General features: G+C 60.5%; 2 protein-coding genes across 3 annotated transcripts in view; both read right to left on the reverse strand.

The window, feature by feature from the left end:
- The window catches only part of CPNE6 (copine 6), a 6,170-nt gene extending 2,246 nt beyond the window's left edge, over positions 1 to 3,924 (reverse strand). The window contains exons 1-8 of one of the 2 annotated variants that reach the window (XM_021695417.2): positions 3,819 to 3,924; positions 2,311 to 2,504; positions 1,691 to 1,870; positions 1,276 to 1,350; positions 1,032 to 1,106; positions 797 to 880; positions 616 to 705; positions 155 to 259 (exon numbers count right to left, since the gene is read on the reverse strand). In XM_021695417.2, the coding sequence (XP_021551092.1) occupies positions 155 to 259; positions 616 to 705; positions 797 to 880; positions 1,032 to 1,106; positions 1,276 to 1,350; positions 1,691 to 1,870; positions 2,311 to 2,478 (777 nt within the window). In that variant the 5' untranslated portion in view covers positions 2,479 to 2,504; positions 3,819 to 3,924. The remainder of the gene's footprint in view (positions 1 to 154; positions 260 to 615; positions 706 to 796; positions 881 to 1,031; positions 1,107 to 1,275; positions 1,351 to 1,690; positions 1,871 to 2,310; positions 2,505 to 3,818) is intronic. The other variant, XM_021695416.1, reaches the window with a different exon arrangement.
- Positions 3,925 to 6,028: 2,104 nt separating this feature from the next.
- On the reverse strand, positions 6,029 to 22,741 carry CARMIL3 (capping protein regulator and myosin 1 linker 3). The gene is made up of 40 exons (XM_021695525.1): positions 22,702 to 22,741; positions 21,111 to 21,205; positions 20,727 to 20,777; positions 20,560 to 20,619; positions 20,359 to 20,474; positions 20,046 to 20,143; positions 19,735 to 19,805; positions 19,560 to 19,633; positions 19,237 to 19,312; positions 19,064 to 19,152; positions 18,492 to 18,586; positions 18,168 to 18,254; positions 17,840 to 17,949; positions 17,626 to 17,703; positions 16,980 to 17,056; positions 16,794 to 16,898; positions 16,631 to 16,700; positions 16,049 to 16,130; positions 15,826 to 15,922; positions 15,609 to 15,663; positions 15,356 to 15,528; positions 14,985 to 15,053; positions 14,674 to 14,767; positions 14,478 to 14,576; positions 13,932 to 14,060; positions 13,627 to 13,740; positions 13,010 to 13,185; positions 12,128 to 12,215; positions 11,852 to 11,989; positions 11,513 to 11,576; positions 11,161 to 11,369; positions 10,673 to 10,773; positions 9,705 to 10,020; positions 9,203 to 9,331; positions 8,485 to 8,551; positions 8,292 to 8,381; positions 6,702 to 6,820; positions 6,438 to 6,618; positions 6,171 to 6,281; positions 6,029 to 6,054 (listed from the first exon to the last, which is right to left on the reverse strand). The coding sequence occupies exons 1-40, from the start codon at positions 22,739 to 22,741 to the stop codon at positions 6,029 to 6,031; spliced, it is 4,119 nt and encodes a 1,372-aa protein (XP_021551200.1).
- Between the last annotated feature and the right edge of the window lie 265 nt (positions 22,742 to 23,006).

A 23,006-nucleotide genomic window follows, 5' to 3' on the forward strand; every position in this document is an offset into this window, starting at 1 on the left:
TGACCCCTTGGCTCCCTTCCAGCAGAGCCTCCCAGACCAAGACCCCCAGGGCTCTGTCCTTAGACTGAACCCGGGTACTTTCCACCCTCTCCCCCATCACATATACTGGGCTCTTCGGCCCTCTCAGAATTCCCCCCGGGGATCTTGGTGACACCTCCTGCCCAGGGTTTGCTGTTCCTTCCTGCATCTCCTGGAAGGTGCTGGTGAACTCGCCGATGAAGTCATGCTTCCCGCTCGAGTCATAGTCATACACCAGGAACTGAGAAGGCAAGGAGGGGAGGGGAGAGGGTCAGGGTTGCTTTGCCGTGGTTGCTGGGGGCAGGGCGAGGGATTGAGGGAGGTTGGGGCTTAGAGTCCCGGGGGGCCCCAGCAGGTGTCCTCAGCCTGCCCAAAGAGGCTACCTGCTGATCTTTATTCTTTGGCTCCATCTGGCAGGGACTTTGGCCTTGATAAAAGGTACACAAAGTGGGAACGTTGAGCTGTGACTGGGTCTTTACCCCACCGTGGGAAGGGCTTATCACATGAGGGAGACGGAAGGGTCTTGACACAGGGGCAGTGTCTCAGCCAGAGGCCGGCTGCTCCGGTCGGCTGTCCTCGCTTGGCGGGGGGCTTCACCTTGAGAGGCCGGTGGCCGTCACAGCTGCAGAGGGAGTGCAGGGACAGGCGGAATGGCTCCCAGCTGGGGTTCAGGTTGTTCTTCACCACCTTGGAGAGGCACCAGAGAGCCGGTCACCTCCTAGCCACATCCCCTTACTCTGCTCTTCCTTCCTCCCTCCCCACGGCCCCAGTCACCAACCTCAGTCCTCCAGACGAGCTGGTCACTCTGGTCCCCATCGGTTTTATAGATCTCCATGAAAGGGTCAGACTTGCTGAACAGATCCTGGGGGTGCAGAAGAAAGGACCCGTGAGCCTGGTGAGGTCGGCCGGGGGAGGCGGCTAACACCGAGAAGGGAGCAGCACTGATTCGTCTTGAGTGGGGGGCCTAGGCTCTCTAATAAGGAAGACGGGGGGCTAGACTCTGGGGCTCCAACCTTGTTGTCCAGCTTGTGGGCTCTGAAGGTGAGCTGCACATAGTCATTGGTGCCAGATACCTCCTCGGCCACAATCTGCAAGGGGGATTCAAGTGGCAGGATTTCTCCCTACCATCCAAAGGGCCACCTTTTGCCCTTTCCCTTAGGTGGGGACCAGTCCTGGACATAATGTCACCATGGATGTCCATGCAGGGGGCATTGAATGCCCCACCCAAGGTGGGGGGCTACAGGTGACCTTGCCTACCGTGATGGTGGACTTGCCCGCAGTCTTCCCATTCTTCAGCAGCAATGGCTTAGTGACCTTGGTTTGTGACACGATCTGGAGATGGAAGTGGAGGGAGCCCCAGCTGTGACACCCCCCACCTGCCTTGGCCAGGTAACAAGGGATGGAGTAATAAGTGTCCTTCGAGTGCTCACAGGGGCTGTACTTGGGCTAGGGTTGGACTTAATTTCCACAGCAACATTAAGAGTAGGCACAGTTTAAATGAGGAAACTAAGACTCAGAGAGGTTAAGTATCTTGTCCAAGGCTGCACAGCAGGGAATGGGGGAGATGGGGTCCAAGGCCCAGACTGAACTCGCTCCAGAGTTGATTCTCTGTTATTTTGGCTTTCAGAGGCAGAAGCTGATTGGGGGTGGGGGGGTGGATGGGAATGCAAACCTGGCCCAAGGTGCATTCTGTAGAGCCCAGGAAGGTGTCATTGCTGGGGCCGGTGGCTCCGTCCTCAGCGTCAAACACGTGCAACTGCAGGGGCTGCTTCTCCTCAAAAAAGTACTCAAGGGCCAGCACCCGGGAGAAGACCGGGCTGGAACAGGAGCGTAGCACCTCGGTGCGCTCCACCTGCGGCAGGAGGGGCAAGGGCCCTCTGGGAACCCAGGCTTCTTTTCCCTGCCCGGGACCACCCTGCTCATGCTAGCTTTCCTCGGGCTCCCCCATCCCCTGTGACTAGCCCTTCCCTTGCTAGGTTCGACCCTGAGCTCAGGGTGCTGCCAGCCCCCTGAACCATCATCAGTCCTTTGGGGCTCCCATGAGGCCTTTGGGAGCTGTGCCACTTCCTCTGGGCCCATCTCAGGACCCTCTGGGACTCTGCGGACTTTGGAAGCTGTAAAACGGTTTGTGTTTGTAATGATGGCACACCTGTCTCCAGGGTTACCCCCACAGCCTAGGAGAGGCCCCTCAGGGTCCTCACATTCCCCTAGGAGGCTTTCCTTGCCCCTTCCCAGCCCCCCTCCTTCCCAGGCCAGGAGGTTAGTTAAGATAAGACCCGAGCCCGTTCTCACCTCCACCCACTGCTCATCAGAGTAGAGCTTGAGCAGCACGCAGGGGTGGGGCTTGGTGAGTGTGTCTCTGTCCAAGAGGCCATGGCAGGACACCCGCAGCTCCACCCGTGAGGCCCCCAGTGTCATGGCTGGGGGCTCAGGCACCCATCCCATCTCAGGGTCCGACATGTCACTGTGGGGACAGAGCAGATGGCCTGGACGCTGGAAAGGGAACATCTGCTAGGGGAGGGGTCTGTCTTCTGGGAACCTGGGCCCCACTCCCACCTTGTCCCACTTCCCGAGGCCCTAGGAGCTCATGGATCTCCTGCTTCCCCCCTACTCACCCCCACGCCTGCCCTCAGCTTGGCTTCCCTGGAGCTGTGAACAGGGAGAGCAGAGGACCTGAGCCTCCCACCCTTGCACAGCCCTGTGCCTCTGTCACCCCTGCTGGCCTACTCTGTGTGGATGGGGCTGGAGAGGGCTGGGGGTGTGTGGGGGGTTCCTGGCAGTCTTGGCTCCTAGGCCATTGATTGATTCAGGCTTTCTGCTATCTCAGCACCTTCTGCTATTTCCCGACTGATGTCTGAGCCAGCACTGCACTCAGTCTTGGCACGAGGGAGCTGAACTGGGGCAAGGGGGTGGGGAAATGGGTGGAGGAGCCCCTGGAAGCCTGAAAGGGATGAGCCTCAGGAACGGAGTCTGCAGTGGGCAGGAGGAGGCAGGTCGTAAGATGCCCGGCGGGGCTGTCCCTCTCCGCCTCCCCCCGCTCACCTTCTGGGTGGCTTATGGCAAGGGAGGGGTGCTGGGCTTGGGCTGGTAGAGACAGAGCCCTGTCCCTGCTGAGAGCCCCTCCAGGTTCCTGGCAGGGGCTCCCACTATGACAACTCTCGCTTCCCTCCCCACCTCCCCTGTTCTCACACTTCTTGGCAGCACTGGCACTGTCTCTTAGCGACAGGATTTTTGGGGAGCCACAGCCCCCTCCATGCTGCCCGTGGGATGCACGCATGCCACCCTCCCCCAGCAGTGGTACCAAGCCTCGGGCAGCAGCAGGCAGGGGTATGCTGGCCCGAGTTCGCGGCCGGTCAGTCCATCTATCTGTGTCTGTCCACATCGCTGGGTGAGGCTGTCTGCTCCCGTGTCGTGCGTCCCCCAAGCGAGTGTGCGTTGGTGTGTCTGAATGCCCCCGCCCTGTGTGTCTGTCCCCTAGCCGTGTGCCTGTATCCAGGAGGGTGTGCCCGTTCCCATACCTCCCTCAGAACTGGGACCCTTCTCTGGCTGGGTACCCCCCTCCCCATAGCGCGTACCTTTCTGGATGTGTGAGGGAGGGTCTGGGTGGGTGGGTGGGGGTCTCTGCCTTCCAGCCACAAGTCTCCCAGTTCTCGCAGGGTCCCTGAGATGGGCAGGGGCATGGGGTGGTGAGGGGATCGGGCAGGACGGGAGACCTCTCTGGGGGCCGGGGAAGACGTTGTTATGGAGACGGGGCCAGGCTGGGCCAGGCTGGGGCTGAGCTGGAGGAAGGGGAGGCTCACCTGGGCTCTAGTCGGGGGCTCCTCTCTCCGGCTCTCTGGCCCTGGCCCTGACTCCCTTGCTGCTCCAGCCGCTGGCGCCGGCTCCGGCTCCGGCTCTGCTGCTATTTATGGGGCCTGGATGGGGAGGGGTGGGGGGGGCCGCAGCACCAGCTCCCCCCGCACAGACCGGTTGGGAGGGAGAGGAGGGGAGGGGCAGGGCCACTGCCTGGGAGGGAGCCACAGACCGGGGGGGGGGGGGGGGGCCGGGGGCGGCTCAGAGGCAGGACCCCCACAGACACAGTGACACACATCTTCCCCTTCACACCACACCCACAGCTGTGCACACACTGTGGCGGTGCGCGCGTGCATGCGCGCACACACACACACACACACAGATTCACGCGGGGAGATGATGGAGACACATGCACCCACGACTCATGGGCTCACACGTATCCTGACACGCACAGGCGCCAGCACATAAACTCACTGTGACACCACGACAGTTACAGCCCCGCGGATACACATAGGGAAACACACCCAGTCTCATAGCACTCTCCACAGCACGCTTGTCGAGGATATTCGCAGTAACACATAAAGGAACACGGGGCTATACTTGTCACACACACATACACCCATTCACACCAACCCAAACACAACAGAATGGAGATCTTCACGTGCTCCTTCAAAACCATCCCGTACCACGCGACATCTCATAGCTTGGAGAATGAGGTCCGGTTCCCTAGCTGCTTTTCAACAGGGACACACAAAGAAACGGACGCCAATTGCTTAAGGGCGTATCGTCTCCCATCCCGAAGCAGGGGCTGCCAGGAGGGAGATGTGCTGAAGGGGGCTGATTCCAGAGGCATCTTCCCAGTGCCCGCAACTCACCCCACACCCCCCCTGAGATTCAACGCGTGTGGTCACATCCTTGTGGGAGGGGCCATGTCACACACAGATCTTGAGGTAACAAGATGTTAGTCCTTCCCTCGTGAGACCGGGGAAAGTGAGCGATTGCCTGGGTTGCTGCATGCCACACGTGAAGACATTTGGGTCCATGGTGACCTGGGATGAGTCCATGAGAGGGTTCCCTGGAACATCTTTACCCTCCATCCTCTAAGCTACTTGCGTATTAAGCTAGCAGCCATTTGTTGAACATCCCCTGGGAGTCGGGGGCTGGGGCTGCTCAGGTGATTGAGAGGGCTAGAGAACAGACAGACCCACAGACAGAAAGATGATAAGCTAACACACAAATGCGATGAAGTGTGATGGGTGCAAAATTACGGACTGGTTCAGGAAGCAACGGGTCACAGAGAGGGAGGGTTCAATATAGATCAGTCAGGGGAAGGCATCAGGAAGGGCTTCACAGAGAAGAGGCCCCTGAATGGAGCCTCGAACGCCGAGGTGGGATGTGTTAGTACACCAATGGGAAGCAATTAATTTGATCATCTCTCAAAGGTGACACTTCTGTTCACCTTCAGGCCACCCTACTGTTGAGGTTTCTGACTATTGATGGTACCCCTAAGACAACACAGCACCATTTAATTCCACCCTTCGTGAGCCTGCCTGTGTGTAAGCTTGCACACACACCACACAGCACACTGCTCCCCAGTATTCTCCTGGTACACCGGGGTCTTCCGACCCCACTGCGCTCCCCAGAGCTGGACACACACTGGTACTGATTTCAGTCATTTTGGTCTCTGTTCCAGCCAGCTCAGCCCAGATTCTGCACATGACCCCCTGCCCCCCACTTAGGGGACACTTTTCAGTACCCTCCTATTTAGCACCTGTCAGGTCCATCTTTCTCCTGTCAGAGTCCCATTCCCATCCCTGTGGGGGATTCTTTACTTTTCCCCACTGTGGCCAAGCACTGAGCATTAAAGGGGAGCAGATGGTGGGGGGTGGCGGCAGTGAATGGGGAAGACAGCAGAGATGAGGCAGGCAGTGATTTTGTTTTTTTATTCTATACAAGGAGGGAGAGAGTCCCTGGGGATAGAGGGACAGATCCGCCCTTCCAGGAGAGGAGACGGCCCTGCCCCAAGCTCTGCCTCCCTCTCTCCAGGTCGCTCCCTCCCTTCCTGTCCCCCACCTGCTGTCCCCACACCTCATCCTGCCATCCTGCCCCTGTGGGATGGGCTGGCAGAGGGCCTGGAGGTGTGGGGGGGTGGGTGGGGGTCTGAGTCCTTGTGAGGCACATGTTGAGAGGAGGGCTGGGCAGGGTGCTGCAGTGGCTGTCAGTCTGTTCCTGGCTCACTGGTTCCTGCTGGGGACAAATCCGGGGAGTCCTGTTTCCTGGGCAGGGAGAGCCAGCCTCTCGGTGTGGGGTATGCCATGTCAGGCAGAGGGGGACCGCCCTTTTGCCCACCCCACTGGCACCTGTGGGGTCAGGGGGCTGTCTTCTGTCAGGCTCCAGCTTGTCGCAGGACTGTGCCCGCCGTGTCCTCTTGGGCTTCAGGGGGGCAGTCCGGCGGCCTGGATCTGGGGGCCCTGAAATGACAGTCAAGGCAGGCCTGGTACATGAGTAGGGCTCATCGGCCGGGCACTTATCCAGGCTGTGACTCATTCCAAGCCCGGGAGGGGGTCCTGATATGGGCAGCAGGGTCCCAGAGGCACCCCGATCCCCCCTCTAGCCAGGGGGCAGACCTTGGACCTCGGGCTCCTCCTGGTCCTGCTGTGAGCCCAGCCTCAGCCGGGCTTTGTTCATTCCTGGGGCTGCACCCCCAGCCTCAGCCTCCTCCCTGCTCCCTGGCTCCTGGGGGGGGCGGCGGCCCCTGGGCACAGCCATGGGCTTGGGGGGCCGTGGAGCTAAAGGGGGGTCCTGCAGCTGGCAGAAGAAGAAAAATGCTGGGTCAGTTAGTCTTTTCACCTTGTCCCAAGGCCTCTCCCGTCCTTCTTGCCGGCCCTCACCTTGGCATTCCTAGCGGGAACGGTCCTCTCTGGGAATAGGGCCCCCTCCTTGTCCTCCTCCCCGTCCTGAGAGGCTGGGCTGGGGCTCTGGCAGCTGTGGTTGGGGGCACTCTCCTCAGCTGGGGGATGGGAAGAGAGGAGAAGCTGCAGGAAAAGGCATTCCGGAGACCAGGACTTTTCCTCTCCAAGTCCATTTGCTCCTGTGTCTCTGCCCTGCACGGCCCCTGCTCTCGTGTTTCCATAGGCCTTGGTCTCCAGGATTGTCCTGAGCCCATCAGCTTTTGTGGGGAGGGGGGCGCTCTGGCCTGGCTGTTCCTCTTGAAGAGCAGGGCCTGAGCCTGTTCCTGCTGGGCAGAGCCAGGGCCCCGGGACTGCTGGGCCCGCAGGCATGGCTGCCCAGCCAGGCCTGCAGCGCCCCGGGGCTCTGCCAAGGCTGCAAGCTGGCATTCCCAGGACTCTGTCTGCCAGTCTGATTTAGATGGTGAGAGCCTTGGGGAGAGATGCCCTGGCACCCTCCCCCCACCGCCCCCCCACCCCGGCATCTCTGTGGCTTTATGCAATCTGAGCCTGAGGGTGTGCCACCTGGAAGGTGTTGTCTGTGTGTATATCTGTGAGGTGTGAGTAAAAGGGGGCCTGGAGGGTGCTGGTGGTAGGGGTGTGCACAGTGGAGCACCTGACTCTTGTGGTTTCCTAAATGAGGGATGGAGCCTCGCTTGAGGTGTTTTAACGGGTGTGTGTGGGGGATGGGATAATCGGCCCAGATGGCCTCCGTGCTGGGACGGCCTTGGAGGACAGGCCGGGAGCACAGCCTCTGCGCCACGCCCTTGTGCCCCAGCCTTGGGATGGCAGTGGGGACGGGGAGCAAGTGTCTACCTCTGTCAGGAGGTTTGTCCGTGTCAGTGATGTTGGAGGGTCATATTCGAGGCCTGTGGGCAATTAAGTTGATGCCGAGCTGACCGGCTTTCCTTCAGAGGCTCCTTAAGTAAAAGGTGCTCCAGCAGAAAGCAAGCATCCTATCACAGTTTATTTACCCCTTCAGAGTCCTGAAGCCAGCAGGTAAATGACTCGCTTAAGGGCAACACTGGTGGTGGCTGAACGGGGACTGACACGCATGGTTTCTGACCCTTCCTTGTGGCACGTTTCTGAGTGGACTGAGGATGGCTTGGCCAGCTACTTTTGGAGGAGACTGTAATGTCTGAGGTGGGTCTGGCACGGCTGGTACTTGCCTACCGTCTTACCCAGGTGAGGTGCAGAGAGAGAGGCTTTCTTTATAGGGGTGCCGCTCTGCTGGTGGTGGCCAGAGGTGGCGCCTGCCCTACAGAATTCCCTGGAACCATCCACAAAGTGTTGTTCCTATCTCCTAACCCTGGCTGGCAAAGCCACTTTTGTTCTGTGGGACCTTGCTTTGGATCGGCTTGTTGGTTTCTTTTGGATGTAGCTTTGTAAATATCCGCAAACCTCTTTACTCTGGTGACTTCCTCACTGCCCCACCTTGGTTGTGAATTTCCCCAACACAGGGGCTGTGGCTTCTGGTCCTTTGGACACAGCCCGGGCCTTCAGTGCGGCTGCCTGGGAAGAGGCGATCCATACCTATGTGCCACGTGGCCTCGGCTCGGCGCATGGCGCTGAAGCTTGGCTTGCTGCTTTGCGGTGGTGGGGGGGGCTTCCAGGCTCCAGGCCCTGGAGTTCGGGGAGGGGACGGGAAAGGGGGCAGGGGAAGGGCACATCAGAGGGGCCCCTGAGAGAGGGGTCAAGGAGAGGAAGTGAGGGCGACCATTCTCACCTGCGTCGTCTGAAGAGCGCCGTTTCTGCCAAGCCTGGACGCTGCCCTCCAGGTCTGCGCCTGTGCCCTGAAAGGACATCTGAGTCAGGTCACAAGAAAAATGTCCTCCACACGGGGCTGCAGTTAACAAGGGGCTTCTGCTCTGGCATCTCACGCCGTTCTCCTGGCATTGGTCCCTAGACTCTTGGACCTTTTCCCCCCGCAGTGGCACCCCTACCCCCTGAGGGGCGTAAGAAATGGTTTACACGAAGGAGCGTACTGTTATTTTAATAGTTCCGTGTTTATTTTCTGTGTGGTAGAAAAAAAACATGACTAGTACAATAAGCCCACGATTTGAAAAAATGATCACACTTAGGACCAGAGTAAGTTAAAAAGGTGAGTTGATTGAAAGAAGACTATGTAAATATAATAATACAGGTGGTATGTGGAGAAAGTAAAAATCAGTCTTAAAGGTGGTAATCAAGTCACCGAAGTTTCAGAGAGGGAGCTCTAGAGGTAAGTATTTTTACGCCTGCCCGCTTGGCAAGGAGGTAGAGGCTCCCAGTGGTTAGGTGACCCGCCCAGGTTTTCGTGGCCGGCAAGCGTGTGGAATGAGCAGACCTGCAGCTAACACCTTCTAACACCACAGAATCACTCCCCTGGCCCAGCAGGGACGGGGCTGGGAAGGGAAGGCAGACAAGGATCCATAACAACGGTTGGGTGCCTGGGCTCCCCTCACCTCTCGTTTCCCGTCGAAGCTCCAACCCTTGGCTCTTCCCAACCCAGGAAGGGCAACACCATGGACCCTTGGCTGCTGTGCCGTCCCAGGGGCCAGGCCCCCCTCCCCTGGCTCCGCCCCCTCAGTGCCCTGGAACAAGGCCTCGGGTTTACAAGCAGCTCCTGATGGAGAAGGGGCTCTGTGGGCAGCAAGGGAGTAGGGGAAGGTCCCTGCCCCCCCCACCCCAGCCCTGGGGCTGCCCTGCCCCAACCCTCTGACTCTTTTCTGACCCTCCAGCCCTCCTCTGAGGAGTCCCTCCTTTCCCTCCTTTGCATGCAGCACTCCCAGCATGCACTGGGTCACCAGGCCTAGACTGCTCAAGAAGTGGGGGCCACTGGGATGACCAAAGTTCCCCAGAACCCCGAGTCCTAGCATTGTCCCATTAACTGCCCGGGGTAGGGCAAATGGGTGGGCTATGTGCAGAGCAGCAACCAGGGAGGGTGCAACACCTCACCTCACTTACCATCTTCCTGCGGAAGGAAGGCCCCCGGCTTCCCCCAAATCCAGGGAGGGGGCCGCTCTCCTCCTCTGGGCTCCAACAGGGGGAGGAGTTATTGCCGAGACTCGGGGGGTCTGGGCTGGGGGGGCTCTCCTGAGTTGGGGGTGGGGGTGGGGGCGGAGGGAGGAGGAGCCCAGTGGTGGGGGACCCTGGCCCCCGGTCCCCCTTGAAGCTCCGGGGCCGGCGAAAGTGAAACAGGCCTCTGCGCCTCTTCTTCTGGAGTGGGGGCAGCGGCGGCTCCGAGAGGCCTGGCCGCAGGGTCCGCAGGGTCCGGGGGTAGCTGGGCAGGGTCGGGGTGAGTTAGTGAGAAAGCCGTGGGCAGATGCAAATGCCAGATGTGGAGGTCGCTCAGGCTCTTAGTGTAGTCCTGGGTCTAATAAACCTCCCACTCTCCGCTCTCACCCAGCCCCTCCTGCTGCCCCATAAACCTTTCCATTTCCTTCTCAGGGGAGGTGGCGTCCTCACCTTCCTGTCATAATCCTCCAGCAGCCTCCTTCCCCCCATCTCCTCAGCAACTCCTTCCTCCCAGGCACCCCCATCCCCCCATCCTTCTCTCAGCTTCTCCAGGTGACTCAGTTTCCTCTGGACAGATGCTGGGGAGTCTGCAGGACTGTGACAGAGAATATACCCTCCAGGCCTCTTTCCACTAACTGTCATCCCATCCCAGGGCCTGCTGCCACCCCATCCACCCACCCCTGTCCCCACCATCCCAGGGTGGTTCACCCTGACCCCAACCTTTCCAGCTGTCCTGAGGAGAGCCAGAGAACAGAGTTAAGGGCTGGGTGGGGAAGGATGAGAATGTGGGGAAACATTCCAGAGAGACCAGCTTTGGGACCCTGCCATTGGACAGCCTCCATGATTGCTGGGAGGACACAGGAGCCCTTCAGGGCCTCTAGGCCTGCAGAAAATGGAACTGTGTCTAGGTGCCACACCTGGAGCTTTCATCCATGACCCTTCGGCTGAAAAAGTCCTCCAGCCCCTCATCCAGGCGTGTGGCCATCCCATTCTCCTGACGAGTCCCAGTCACTGGCACCTGCTGGGAGGAACGTCCTAGAGGGTAACTCATCTGGATCAGGAAGTCCTCCCCACTGCCCCCATCCACTCAAGGCCTTCCCCTTTGGACTTGGCTTTGCCTCTTTTTGGCCCCATGGAAATTGAGACTTCAATCCCCCTGGGCATTTCCTAAGCTTGGTGGCTCTTGGCTCTATCCCTCACCCAAATGGGAACTGCCGCTGTCTGGCAGACAGAGATTTCCTACCTGGGAAAACTGGATAATCCCATCCTTTTTTCGGTGGCCTGCCCGAGCCCCTGCCTGATCCCCCAAGGCTGATGTCTCCGGCATTAGGGTCCTAAAGCTAGAACCTCTGGGCTGTGGCATGCTAAGTGAAGTTGGTCCTCTTGTGAGGACTTAGGGACTCACATTGGGCCGACCAGGTCCTGGAGGGGTGGTCCGGGGTGGCCGGGGCCTGCCTTGTGTTTGATGCCTTAATTTATAGCCGTGAGTGGGAAGCTCGGATAGACCCTCCCAGGAGCCACTGCCGGTGGGCTGGCTGCTCCCGAGCCCTGAGAACCAGCCGGGGGGGATCCCCAGGCTCCCCAGCTGGCTTTCCATGTCCTGAGGGCTCCCACCTGTGGGCACAGCAGTGTTAGAGGGACCAGCAGTAGGCACAGGGAGAAAGCAGGTGGGAGAGACAGAATTAAAAGGAAAGGGACCAGGGCCTGGGGAGGGTGAGGGAAGCTGGAGGGCATCAGAATTGAGGCTGGGGACTCACTAATGAAGGCGGACACTGGCCGGATCTTGCGGCAGCGTTTCTGCTTTCTGATGGCCATGGTGTCCTGCAGAAATGGAGATGAAGGGTGGGGCGGAGCTGCAAGTCCCTGGAGCCTCACCGGAATCCTCCTATCCTTCACAAACCGGTCTCTTTAGAGCCCCCTCCTGCCTCCCTACCCTTGCGTGGCTGAGGCATTGGGATGAGGGAAGAGGCGAGGCTGCACTGGGGTGGGGGATGAGACCAGGCCCAGGGACAGGGGACAGTGCAGTCCAGAGACATAGAAGGGGACAGTGTTTTGGAGATTCCTAGTTTAAAGTGGGGAGGAGGGGAGGCACTCACAATGTTGGTCCCGAGTTCATCATCTGTGGTCTCCTCATGGTCATGGTTCCGGCCTCGGCCCCGGGAGGACAGATCCTGCCCTTGGCCTGGCCCCGACGGAGGATCTGATAGCGTCTTTAGCTGGGCCAGGTGCCGGGCCTGGGGAAGGACAAATGTGAACAGGTTCCCAGGGAAGCCACCCACTATCCAGGGCTTTGGGAGATTGTTGCTTGGGAGAGATGGGATGATGCGGGGTAGGGGGTGTGCCTGAGCCTGGCTGGGGTTCAGAAGCCTTACCAGGCTCTTATGGGAGTGGTAGAGCTCCTGCAGGATCTCGTCCACTATGGAGTTGGTCAAGTAGGTGACGACTGAGAGCTTCACTTCACTGTGGGCACAGATGGGACTGCTCAGCCCCCCGCCTCCCTGGCCCCCAAGCCTCAGCCCTGCCCTTCCCCAGATGCCTAAGGGATTGGGCAGCTGGCCTGGCCATCCACAGAGGCACCTTAGTCTCCCTTATGTCTCCATAAAGGCATGTCCCATCCCACCCACTGACCCCCAGCATAAGTGTGTGTGGATCGGGAGAGTGAGCCAAGAGGAAATGAGGAGAAGGAGGAGCAAGGGGGCTCCAGGCCAGGCTCCTGGAGTTCCAGTAGAACAGAGCTGGGTAAATTGGGGTGCTGAGTGAACCCTGCTGGTCTCTGCTGTAAGCCCAGAAACTGGCTCTTCTTGAGCTTGGCCATTTTATGGATATGTGTGATCATTTTCCTTTGCTTTGGTGAGTGGTGGCACCCGGAATGAGAGCTCTGGCGGGGGGGGGCAATAAGAACTGGGGGGGGGACCAGAGTGTAGTCCATGCACCCCTACTCATCAATTTTGTCCATGCTTCCCAGGAGGCCATGCTTTGTTTCTGGGAGGCGATTCTTGCTGTGCGCATGACTATGCGTGTGTGTTTACATCTGTGTGCACTGCCAAGCTCCTAAACCCAGTCTCAGCACTTCCATTTCTAGGGCAAAGACCAGTCAGACCCTAAATAGCAAGGTTGCAGTTAGTTAAAGATTTATCCCTTGTAATGGAGATTGTGTCATTCATTATTCATTGCTGATAGCTGGGCCCCAAGTCCCTGAGTGCTCTGGGCCAAATCCAGCCCCCATCCCTGTGCCAACCCCCTCCGCCTCTCACTCCAGCTTGTTCTGAATGTCCTGTCCTGCCTGCTCCAGCAGCGCCCCTCGGATGAAGTTCCGGGGCACCGTGACGCGCTCAGCCACATTGCTCAGCATCTTGTTGTGCCCCTCAGCCACTCGCATGGCCACGGGACATAACTCCTGTGTTAGGCTGACCATCGACTCCAGGATCACCTGGTGTGGGGGGAAGAGGGGCCAGAGCCCCAGAGGGGCACAGGGTCAGGGCTGGCGCCACACTGGAAGAGACTGTAGTCTATTCCAGCCCCCTCTGGTGAGACTGAGGGGTCCACGAACGTTCCAGGGCTGGTTGCCAGGCAGAACCTGGGACACTCAGGCTTCCCTACATTTTGGTCAGCGTCCCTTCCACCCTACCTTATGGACAGGGGAAAGTCAGTCTTAGGATCGGAGTCCAGAGGGGAGAGGTCAGAGTTGGGGGCCAAGGGGAAGCTAGCAGGAAAAAATCCAAGCCCTGTTTTCTAGCAATGCCTGACACCCTGGGAGGGCGGGCGGCCTCAGCTCTGCATTTCCTTCTTGTCCCCAGTAATTTCCCTGTGCTGACCTCAGCCCTCGGCTTTGAGCCTTGGTCAACAGTGGGCTTCCTCCCTCAGGACTTGCCTGCAGCTCCTTGTCCACAGCCTTGGACACCTCACTGGCAACCGACTCCAACCTCTGCCGCACAGGCCCATCGTTGGCCAGCACGTGGCCCAGCTCGTAGAGGCTGGGGAACAGCTGCGGAAGGAAGGGGTTACCAGCAGAGACTCAGAACTGGGCCGGACCGCGTCCCCGGGGGCCCTGGGCTGGGAGGGCAGATGCATGGGTCAGGGCCCGGATACTCCTGGGGTAGTGTGGTTGGCCTTCCTGGGCTCTCGGTCTGCGGGGATGGCGGCGGGGGGAGGGGGGTTGCTGCGGAGGGCTCTCACCGCCCGTGAGTTTTTGGCGTCCTTGATGAGGTCCCGAGCATAAAGCAGCTCATCCTGCACAGGCTCCAGGGGGCACAGCCGCAGGGCCCGAACCTCCTCCTGCACTCGGCCACACAACCGCTGCAGCATCTGGAGCAGAGCCAGAAGTGTCAGGGGGGCCCTTGCACCCTCATCTTCCCAGGTGGGACCCCAGGCACCCCATTTCTGGGTCCCCTGGGGCAGTGCCCCTGAGGCTGGCACTGACGAGGTGGTGGTGGTGTCTCTGGATGGCCTGTTCTTTCTTCTTCTTGGGAGGCCCCGGAATGTCCAGGGGAGCGCCCGCAGTCCTGCACACTCCTTGTCTGGGGCCCTCCACGTGTTCTCGCCAGGTCGAGGCCAGACCCTGAACGTCCTGTCTGTTGCCCTCCCACACGCCCAGTCCCGGGATGGCCGCCACAGAACGCCTCCTTCATGCCCCGCCCCTGTGCGTGTGCATGCTCCATCACGTGGCGCCCGAGCCCCGCGAGCCCCACGCATGCCCCGTGTGTCCCCGAGGGAAACGTTTACTTGCTCGGCGCTGCTGGTCACCAGGCCCTGCTGCAGCCGGAAGGCCTGCTCCTGGGGGCACGTCTGGGAGTGGTTGTTCCTCACCAAGCACCACTGGATCTGGAGAAGCCGGGGTGGGAGGGGTCAGGGCCCGGGATGTGGGCGGGCCCCTGCCCCCTGCTGTTCTGCCCCCGCCCCCCCACGCTGAGGCCTCTACCTTCTGCCAGACATCCTCCGTGCGCTCAGGGGCGCTGCGGTAGGCTTGGGAGATGTCGCTCACGGGGAAGGACATGAAGCGGAGCGTGTGGTTGCTGCGAGGCACAGTGGTGCAGCTTTGGTGGGGGGAGAGGTGAGGAGGGGCCCTTGCTCCCCAGAACCCCCTTGCTGACCATTTCCCTCACCCTTGGCCTTTCTTAACATTTCTGTGCAAACAGGTTGAGCAAGCTGGGGTAGGGGCTGGTGTATCAGTCCTGGTCCAGGCCCAGGGAGGCTGGGGCTGGGGTCAGGACAGAGCCCTGGTCCGCTCACCTCTCCAGGGCCCTTGCAATGTCCAGAAAGCCCAGGGCAGATGTGTTGTTCCGATCCCATAGGATGGTTCTAAGGGAGACAGTGCATGGCAGCTGGTGACCCCTCCCTCACACAGCCTGCTCTGGAGTCCTCCCTCCTTTCCTGGGTGATGGGCTGACTCCAGGATGGTTCTGGGCCTGAGGGTGCTCGGAAGCCAGGGTACAAAGCAACGGGGCAAGCAGGGAGGGCATGTGTGTGTATGTGTGTGTGTGTGTGGGGGGGGTGGACGGAGCTCCAGGTCAGGGGGCCTGGGTCAGAGCAATGAGGCAAGCAGGGAGGGGGCGTGGGGGCTGGGGACTGGGGCTCCAGGTGAGGCCGGCTGTGCGCCACACCTGAGGGAGGAGTTGATCTGCAGGGCCTTGGACAGCATCTTGGCTCCGATGTCCTCCATGCCGTTGCCGCTCAGGTCCACCTTGGCCAGGCAGGTGTTGCTGCCCAGCGCATTAATGAGGATGCTGGTGCGCAGCTTCAGCCTCGAGTCCGCCACCGACAGTGACTGCAGGGACTATGTGGGCGAGAGCAGGATTGGGCCCGGTCCCTGCAGCCCCTGCCACCATGGGTCCCTCCCCAGGCCCCGGCACTCACACAGTCCTCTTCTTGGATCAGTTGTACCAGCTTGTGGAGGATCTCCTCCAGGGTCCTGTGGGGAGTCAGGGCTCAGAGCAGGAGGGGAGGGGCTGGGGTCACACTACTGGAGGAGCAGGAGGTGACTTGAGCAGGGAGGGGCCAGAGGTAATACAGTGAGCCAAAAGGGTACGTGGATGATGGAGTGAGGTCTGTGGGTATGGGGAGGGGGCCTCACTTGGCCTTGACATTGAAGTTCTTGCCCAGGAACAGGTGCTTGAGGGACTTGTTCTTTCCAAGTGCAGGCACCAGCGTCAGGAGGTCCGAGTCGAACCCTGGCCAACAGATGGGAGAGGTCTGGCCTTGAGGCCCAAGGCTCACTGGAGTATCTTGAGGGGTTCTCCCCCATGCTCCAGACCCTGACCCCACTGGTCCCCAAGAAGGGAAGTGCCCCTACTCACCATTGTCTGACAGATCCAGGCTGCCCACACAGGTGACAGCCCCCAGCTGCTCCTGCAAAGCCTGGGCTCCTGCTGAGCGGAGCTGCAGGGACACGGTGGGGGTGGGGTGGGGAAAGCAGGGGTAGGGGGAGAGGGCACCTTTAATGCTTAGAGATTAAAGTAGTCACACCAGGACTCAAGGCCATGCCAGGTCTCAGGTGTCAAATCAGGAGGCCCCTTCTCCACACCAGATCCTTCTCTAGGGCTCTCTCCCCTCCTTTTAGCCAGAAAGATCTCCAGGCTGTGGCTCTGGAGATAGCTCGCTCCTGCCCTCTGGTGGGAAAGTCTGGTATCTCCCACCCCAAAGCTTTTGGCTGGGGGGCAGTGGGGGGGGGGGTGGCGCAGACTGGAGGCTGAAAATGACCTCTGAAGAGGGACACAGACTACAGACTAGAAGGGAAACTGGAGGTGTGGTCAGGTCCGAGGGCCACAGAGGTGCAGCACAGAGGCAAGATGGAGCCGGGGTCTGATGAAGGTCAGAGAAATGAACAGTGGGGCTATGGGTGGGGGACTGGCAGTGGCGTTGGGGGAAGGAGGGCTCACCTCACAGCTGCTGAGGTCCAGGTGCAGATCGCTGAGGTGACTGTTGAGGGAGAGGCCGTGGAGCAGCGCCCTGCGGGAGGAAGGTCAGCAGGCCCACCTCTACCCCTCACCCTCTTCTCTCATGCTTCCCTCTTGGACGCCCCCAACCCTGCACCCACCCGACCTGAAGGCTTCCAGGGGCAGCCTCGTGGCCGACAGGTTGACATGGCTCAGTGTGTAGGCGCTGCTGAAGAACTGCTTGAAGGCCGGCGGGGCCTCCCGGCCCTTCCTGCGGAGACTCCTGGGGTCAGCAAGGGAGGGGGATGCCCATGGCTCGTCCCATCCCTCCTTGCTCCCCTTGTGCTCCCACCTGTAGGAGCAGCTGTTGCGTGCCAGGTTGAGGTAGGTTAGGTGGGAGCAGCAGCCGTGGAGCAGGGCTCCCAGAAGCTGTGGGGAGAGACATGGTGGGTCTCACAGGGGCTGAGAGGGGCGTTGGGAGGGGCTGGCAAGGACCCGTCCCTCCCGCCCCATCAAGGTCCTGGCTCATCACCCTCGGCAGTCGGTCTGTGTGAGCCCCTCCCCGAATGCCCACTTGGCCTCTTGATGCCTCAGCTTCCCCCTCTGTGGAGAGGGGGTCTACTTCCTGCCTGACCCCCAGGAGTGGGGGAGAGGCTCAGAGGTGGTGACTGTGTAAAGCCAGGGCCACCAGGGTCTCACAAGGTGCCTTGCTCAAGTGAGAGGGAGAATCCTGTCCTCCTGATGGGCTCAGCCCTACGCCAGGTGCCCGGCTGGGGAATGGAGGGAGGGCTGGCTTTTCGGCACAGCCGGCACAACCTTGGGCAGTGACCGGGATGGCATACCCCACAGGTGTGAGCTGTGCGCGTTGCTTTAGAATTCAGCTGAACTTGGAGTCATCCCACTAGCTCTGTCCACTCAAGGCAGGGGCGGTGAGGCAGGGACCCACCCTGGCCTCCCTAAATCACCTCAGGCTGGCTCTCCCGTCACCGACCCCTCACCAAGTCAATGGCGCAGTCAGTCCCTGCCAGGTCCAGGTGCACCAGAGCATTGGGCTGGGCCAAGAAACTGTAGAGGGCCTGCGAACAAGGACAGAGGGGCTGCCAGGGAAGGGGTGATAGAGCCCCTCTGCCCCCAAGCTACAGGGCAGAGACTCCCAGGTCCTGAAGCCTGAGCATGCTTCTGTCGGGCTTGAGCTCTGTTCCGTGGACTCACATTGGCCTCGTCTGTGGCGAGCAGCCCAGGGTTCTTGCTCAGGTCCAGGTATCGAAGGGAGCTTGCAAAGGCCGGGTTGGCCCCGAAGGTCTGGCCCAGCGCCTGGAGCCCTGAGCACAGCGGGCACTGAGCTGGGTTGGCCCCCATCCCCACCTCTTCCCCTTTGACACAACTCTTCCCCACCCTACGATGTGGCTCCTTTCCCTCCCTCGGATCCCTGGGATGCTGTGTGAGTGTGTTGGTACACCTCCGGGACTCAAGGCTCCAGAGGGTGCCAGAGGAGGGTCAGAGGTCAGGGGTCAGAGGTCAGGGGCCCCAGTGTAAGTACCTCGAGGGGAAATGGCAGTCTTGGCCAGGCACAGTTTGGTGAGGCCAGTGGGGAAGCAGAGGAGCTGCTGACTCAGACTGAGGAAGCCTGGGGAGCGGAGAGAGACATGGGCCCAGTGAGGGGCTAGCGGTGGGCGCAGCGGGGTGGGGGTGCAGAGTCAGGGTGGGGACTTGAAGTGGGTACAGGCCTGGGGTCAAGGACAGCAGTATTGGGGCAAGGGCTGGCGTCAGGCCAGAGAGCCCCTGTTCAGCCCTGGGTTGGGTTCTGGGTGAGGACAGGGGTCTGTATTGTGGTGGGGGTATAGGATTCAGGGCTGGGGCTCACCCTTGTCCTCGATGGGGTTGTGGGACAGAGTGAGGGCATGCAGCACACAGCTCCCGTTCTCCCCAAACACCCCGGCCAGCTTCTGGACAAAGTCCCTTCAGGGAAGGGGAGGAAGGATTTGTTTGTCCCAGCCCCTGGGCTTCCCCTCTTCCTGCACCTGCCTGCCTGCATGGGGCTGCAGAGGTCAGAGTTCCCCACAGGTGGGGACCAGCTTGGGGCCTGCCTGGGAGCTTGTCATCACTCTGAAGGACCTGGGAAGTTGTGCCAAGACAAAGCTGAGCTTTGGGTCTTTGAGACTAGAGCAGCCCACCCTGCTGGGTAGTTGATGGAAGAAGGGGATGGGGCAGGGAGCATACTGTGAGAGGCCTTGGAGCTGGGGGGCCAGGAGGCTTAGCTCTGAGTCCCAGCTTGACCATAAACTTGCTTTGTGCCCTTTTTGGGTCTAAATCTCCTTTTCTATAAAGTGAGGGGCTGGAGGAGATAGCGTGGAGGCCCGTATCATGCTCTGAGGTTCTGGGACCCTAAGACTACATCAATGGGGCACCACTGCCCAGGGAGGAGGCTGGCCTCACGTCTTAAGCCCGGCGTTGTCCAGCACCAGCTCTTCGAGGCTCCCCGACTTGCTCAGTGTATGTAGCACCTGTTCTAGCACTTCAGAGCCCTAAGGACAGAGGGGGTTTTTCTGATCAGGAGCCAGAGAGGGCGCTACTCTCTGGCCCCTCCTCCCACCCCTCCTAGTCCCTACCAGCCGCAGATCCTTGCAGTAGAGTTTGGTGAACCACTGGTTGTAGGCCAGGGCTGCCACCATTAGGGCCAAGTCTCTGTGGGCAGATTCAAAGGGCAGGAAAGTGGTGAGCAGGTGGCTGGGGCAGGAAAGTGGTGAGCAGAAGACTCTAGGGATGGGGTGGTTGGCCTGGGAAAGTCTAGCCAGGTAGAAGGCAAGGGGGAGTGGAGTTGGGGAGATAGAGCTGGGCTGCAGGTAGGACTAGAAGAGGGAGCCTGGAAGGGCCAGGGTCGGGGCTGAGGCTGGAAGGGGGTGGGAACTAAGTCTTTGCTCCATCTGCTTACCGGCTTTCCAAGTGGCTGAAATCCAAAAGATTGAACTCGCGGTTATCCTCAGCATGATAGATGGTGTCCACATCCTTGGAGAGGTGGAACTGGATCACACCTGCTCCCCTCCTCCTCCCCTGCTCCCTCCCTCTGGGTCCCACCTGCCCACCTGCTGGATCCCTGCCCAACGTACCCATTGCACCTCCTCGCGGCAGTGCAGCCCATTGTAGTCACACAGAGCAGCATAGGTCTCGGAGAAGCCACCTGTGGGGCAGGACACAAGCTGGCTCCATGAGGAGTAAGGGCGAGGGGAATAGGCTTGGGGTTCAAGGAAAGGTCAAGGTCATTTTATGTGGCCAGTGTCCCGGGTTCCTGCTACACCATGAACCTCTGAGGTCTGGGAGCTATGGGCTCCTCATGGCAGGCAAAGCCCCAGGCGCAGAGGACTCTGGACAAGGGCAGAGTAGTTGAGGTTCCACTCGCATCAAGTCTGCCCCTGCTCACCGCAGACACTGTGAGTGGTAGATGTGGAAGTCTCGGAGTTGGGGGATGTGTCTCGGGGTCCTTCGGGAGTATCAGCATTTCCACGCCGGATTAGACATCTGGAAAATGAACAAATCCATCCCAGAGACGGGTGGGAAGAGGCTCTCAATTTTTTCCCTGTTATAGCTTCTGGGTCCCCGGGAAGAAGCAGGAGTGGGGACATAAGGGCTCTTCCCCTCAGTGTTCCAGGAGACCAGGGCCAGGGGAAGGAGGGAAGGAGGGAGAAGTCTCCTTGTTGTCTAACCCTTTCAGAGACTCCTCCTTTGCCACTCACCCGGGGCCAGGGCAGACCTTGGAGAGGGCAGAGCTCACATGTCGAGTCACCTGGTCTACGCTCTCAGCCGATGGCAGCCGCATGCTCACCACGCCACGCTCGGTCTCCACTAGGATCTGGAGGAAAGGGAGCACCAGGGCCTCAAATATCAACTCCTTCCTCCTGCTGGCCCAAGAGCAGGGCCCAAGTGGTGCCACTCACCTGGTTCTGACTGAGCGTGTTGAAGGCGCGGATTTCTAGGACATTGAAGGAGCTCTCCACCTGTGGGGTGGGGGGGACACGGGGATGCTCATCTTGAGGTTAGGGCCTGGCTGCCTGATTCTGGAGGGAGTATGCCAGGTGCACCCCTGCTCCTCAGCCCGACTCACCTTGGCTGGGACTTTAAGGGGGAAGAGGTGGAGGCGCCAGGAGGTCAGGGCCTTCAGAGAGAGGAAGAGAACATCAGCAGCAAATGGTGGCTCCTGGGTCCTAGGCCTCCTGTCCTCCCTCAGTCCCCTCAGCCTGTGTGCAACCCCTGTCAGCAGTGGCCCTCTGCTCTCGGGTCCTCCCTCTCTCTCATGCCCCACCCCGGGCTCCTGGACATCCACCCAGGCCAGCCTGCCCGTTTCCCCAGGCTTCGTCTCCTCTGTGCCCCCACCATCCCCAGTCTTCCCTGCCTCCCAGTCTCCTTGTTCTCAGCAGCCCAGCTGCCCCTGATTATACCCCCTCTGCCTGCCCCCACCCCGCCCCCAGCCCAAGCCCAGGGCCCTCACCAGAACTCGATCCTCAAACTTCTTGGGCTTTGTCTCCAGCTTCACCCGATGTTGTTGGAGCACGGCCCCTTGGCTTAGGCACCTCCTGATGCTGTCTGTGGGTGGTTGGGGGGCCTGCTCAGAGCTCCCCTTACCCTGGCCACCCCCACCTCCCCAGGGCTCTCCAGGAGTGGGGTCAGATGAGAGGAGAAATAAACAGGGAAAGAGAGCTTTCCTTCTTGGGTGGCTTTTCTCTTCCTATTAGAGAGGAGGGGTGGGGGGTGTGCAGAAAACTCTGGCTCCTGATGTTCCTGAGTCAGGGGACAGTTGCTGAGTGACACTGTCTGTGGGAGGGTGTGTCTTACACTTCTGAGGGTGTGAAGGATTTTTCCAACCCATGCACTCCAGCAGCCATTGACACATACATAGTGAGTCAGTGTGTGGGGGCGTGGGGGTGTCCCTTTGACTATATTCTGGGTGGTCTGGGTGTGAGCATCTGCCTTTTACTATGCATGTGTGCCTGCCTTCTGAGGACACCAGGGAGCCCGTGCATGGCCTTGGCAGGGGTGGATAGGTGAATGAGTGTGCTGTGCTTGTAGTTGTGAAAGACAGCTCTGCTGCGGGGGTGGGGGGTGGTGGGGTGGTGGTGGTGGTGGTGGTGAGGAGTTAAGTGTTTAAACGAGCTCAATACCCATTTCCTAGCAAAACCATCCAGATATCCCAGTGTGTGTGTGTGTGTGTGTGTGTAGTGGGGGTGCAGTTTCTTTAAAGATGTGTGTAAACACATCTGATGATTGTGTTTATGTGTGTGTGTGTAGGTATGGGAAACTGCCACGGTGCAGCATGCCTCTGAGTACCCTTGAGCGTCCTGGTTTTTGCGTGGGCTAGCCTGCGCTCCCCGGCCTGGGGCAGGGGGTGAGAGGGGTTATGGTAATGCTGGGGGGTCGGGCCTTGGTTTGGTCTGAGTCTGAGAACCACGTGAACAGGAGAGACCTTGAGGTGTGGGTGTGAGTAGGGAGAAGGGGCAGGCTAAGACGGGGCCTCCGGGAGGCGAGCTGCAGAGACCCTGCTCTTGGTTTTAGCTCCAGTCCCGGCCCTCTTCCCTGACTCCCTTCTTTGCCCCACTGGCCTGGGAGCTGCGGGGCTGCCAGAGGGGCTCCCAGGGCCAGTTCCGGGGCGGGGCCGGGAGGAGGGAGGGTGCTGAGCCAAGAGGCGGTCAGGACCAGGGGCAGCTCCCTTGGCCCGGCGGGGCGGGCCGGGCCCCGCCCGGCGGGGAAGCGGGGACTCTCCGGAGGAGAGACTGGACACCTCACTGAGGGATGGGCCAGGATCAGTGAGAGTCAGCCCCAGGGAGCGCCAGGGGACTGCATCTGTCACCGAAGATCGGGACGGGCGGCTCTGGGACTGGAAGGTCCTGACAGGGTGAGGCGAGGCGGGCAGTAGAGGATGCTCCGGGGACAGCGATGCCCCGAGCTAGGATGCAGGGGCAGGGGGCTGCCTTGGAGTCGGAATGCATGGGGCGCGGGGAGAGGGGGAGGCACCGCGGGGAGGAACGCACTGGGTCTGGGATGCTCCGGGACGGGGCGTCCTGGAGACCACCGCAGCCTCGTACCTTGCAGCTCGCGGGTGAGCTCCGCGCTGGGCTTGGCCATGGCGGCCGCTGCTGCTGCCGTTGCTGCAGAGGAGCCGCCGCCGCCGGGGAGCCGCGGCACATGCTAGACCTGGCTCCGGTAGGGCCCGGGCGCTGAGCGCTGCAGCAGCCGCCGAGCCCGCTCCTGTCAGGGGCGGCTGCGCGAGCGCTCCTCCCCCCTCCCCCCTCCCGCCAAGCCTAGGAACCCGCGTCTCCCGCCCCGCCCGGAGAGGTGCGGGACTGAGCATGCGCGCCGCGCCTCCGAGCCGCGTGAGACCCCGCGCGCG

This window comes from Neomonachus schauinslandi, chromosome 9, assembly GCF_002201575.2.
Source record: "Neomonachus schauinslandi chromosome 9, ASM220157v2, whole genome shotgun sequence".
In the NCBI taxonomy this organism is placed as follows: domain Eukaryota; kingdom Metazoa; phylum Chordata; class Mammalia; order Carnivora; family Phocidae; genus Neomonachus; species Neomonachus schauinslandi.

Coding starts and splice junctions, on each gene's coding strand:
- CARMIL3 (XM_021695525.1), bottom strand. CDS start 22,741: ATGGCCAAGCCCAGCGCGGAGCTCACCCGCGAGCTGCAAG. Junction 20,144..20,358: donor AAGGTCTGCCCTGGCCCCGG/GTGAGTGGCAAA, acceptor TTCATTTTCCAG/ATGTCTAATCCGGCGTGGAA. Junction 18,587..19,063: donor GACAACGCCGGGCTTAAGAC/GTGAGGCCAGCC, acceptor CCTTCCCTGAAG/GGACTTTGTCCAGAAGCTGG.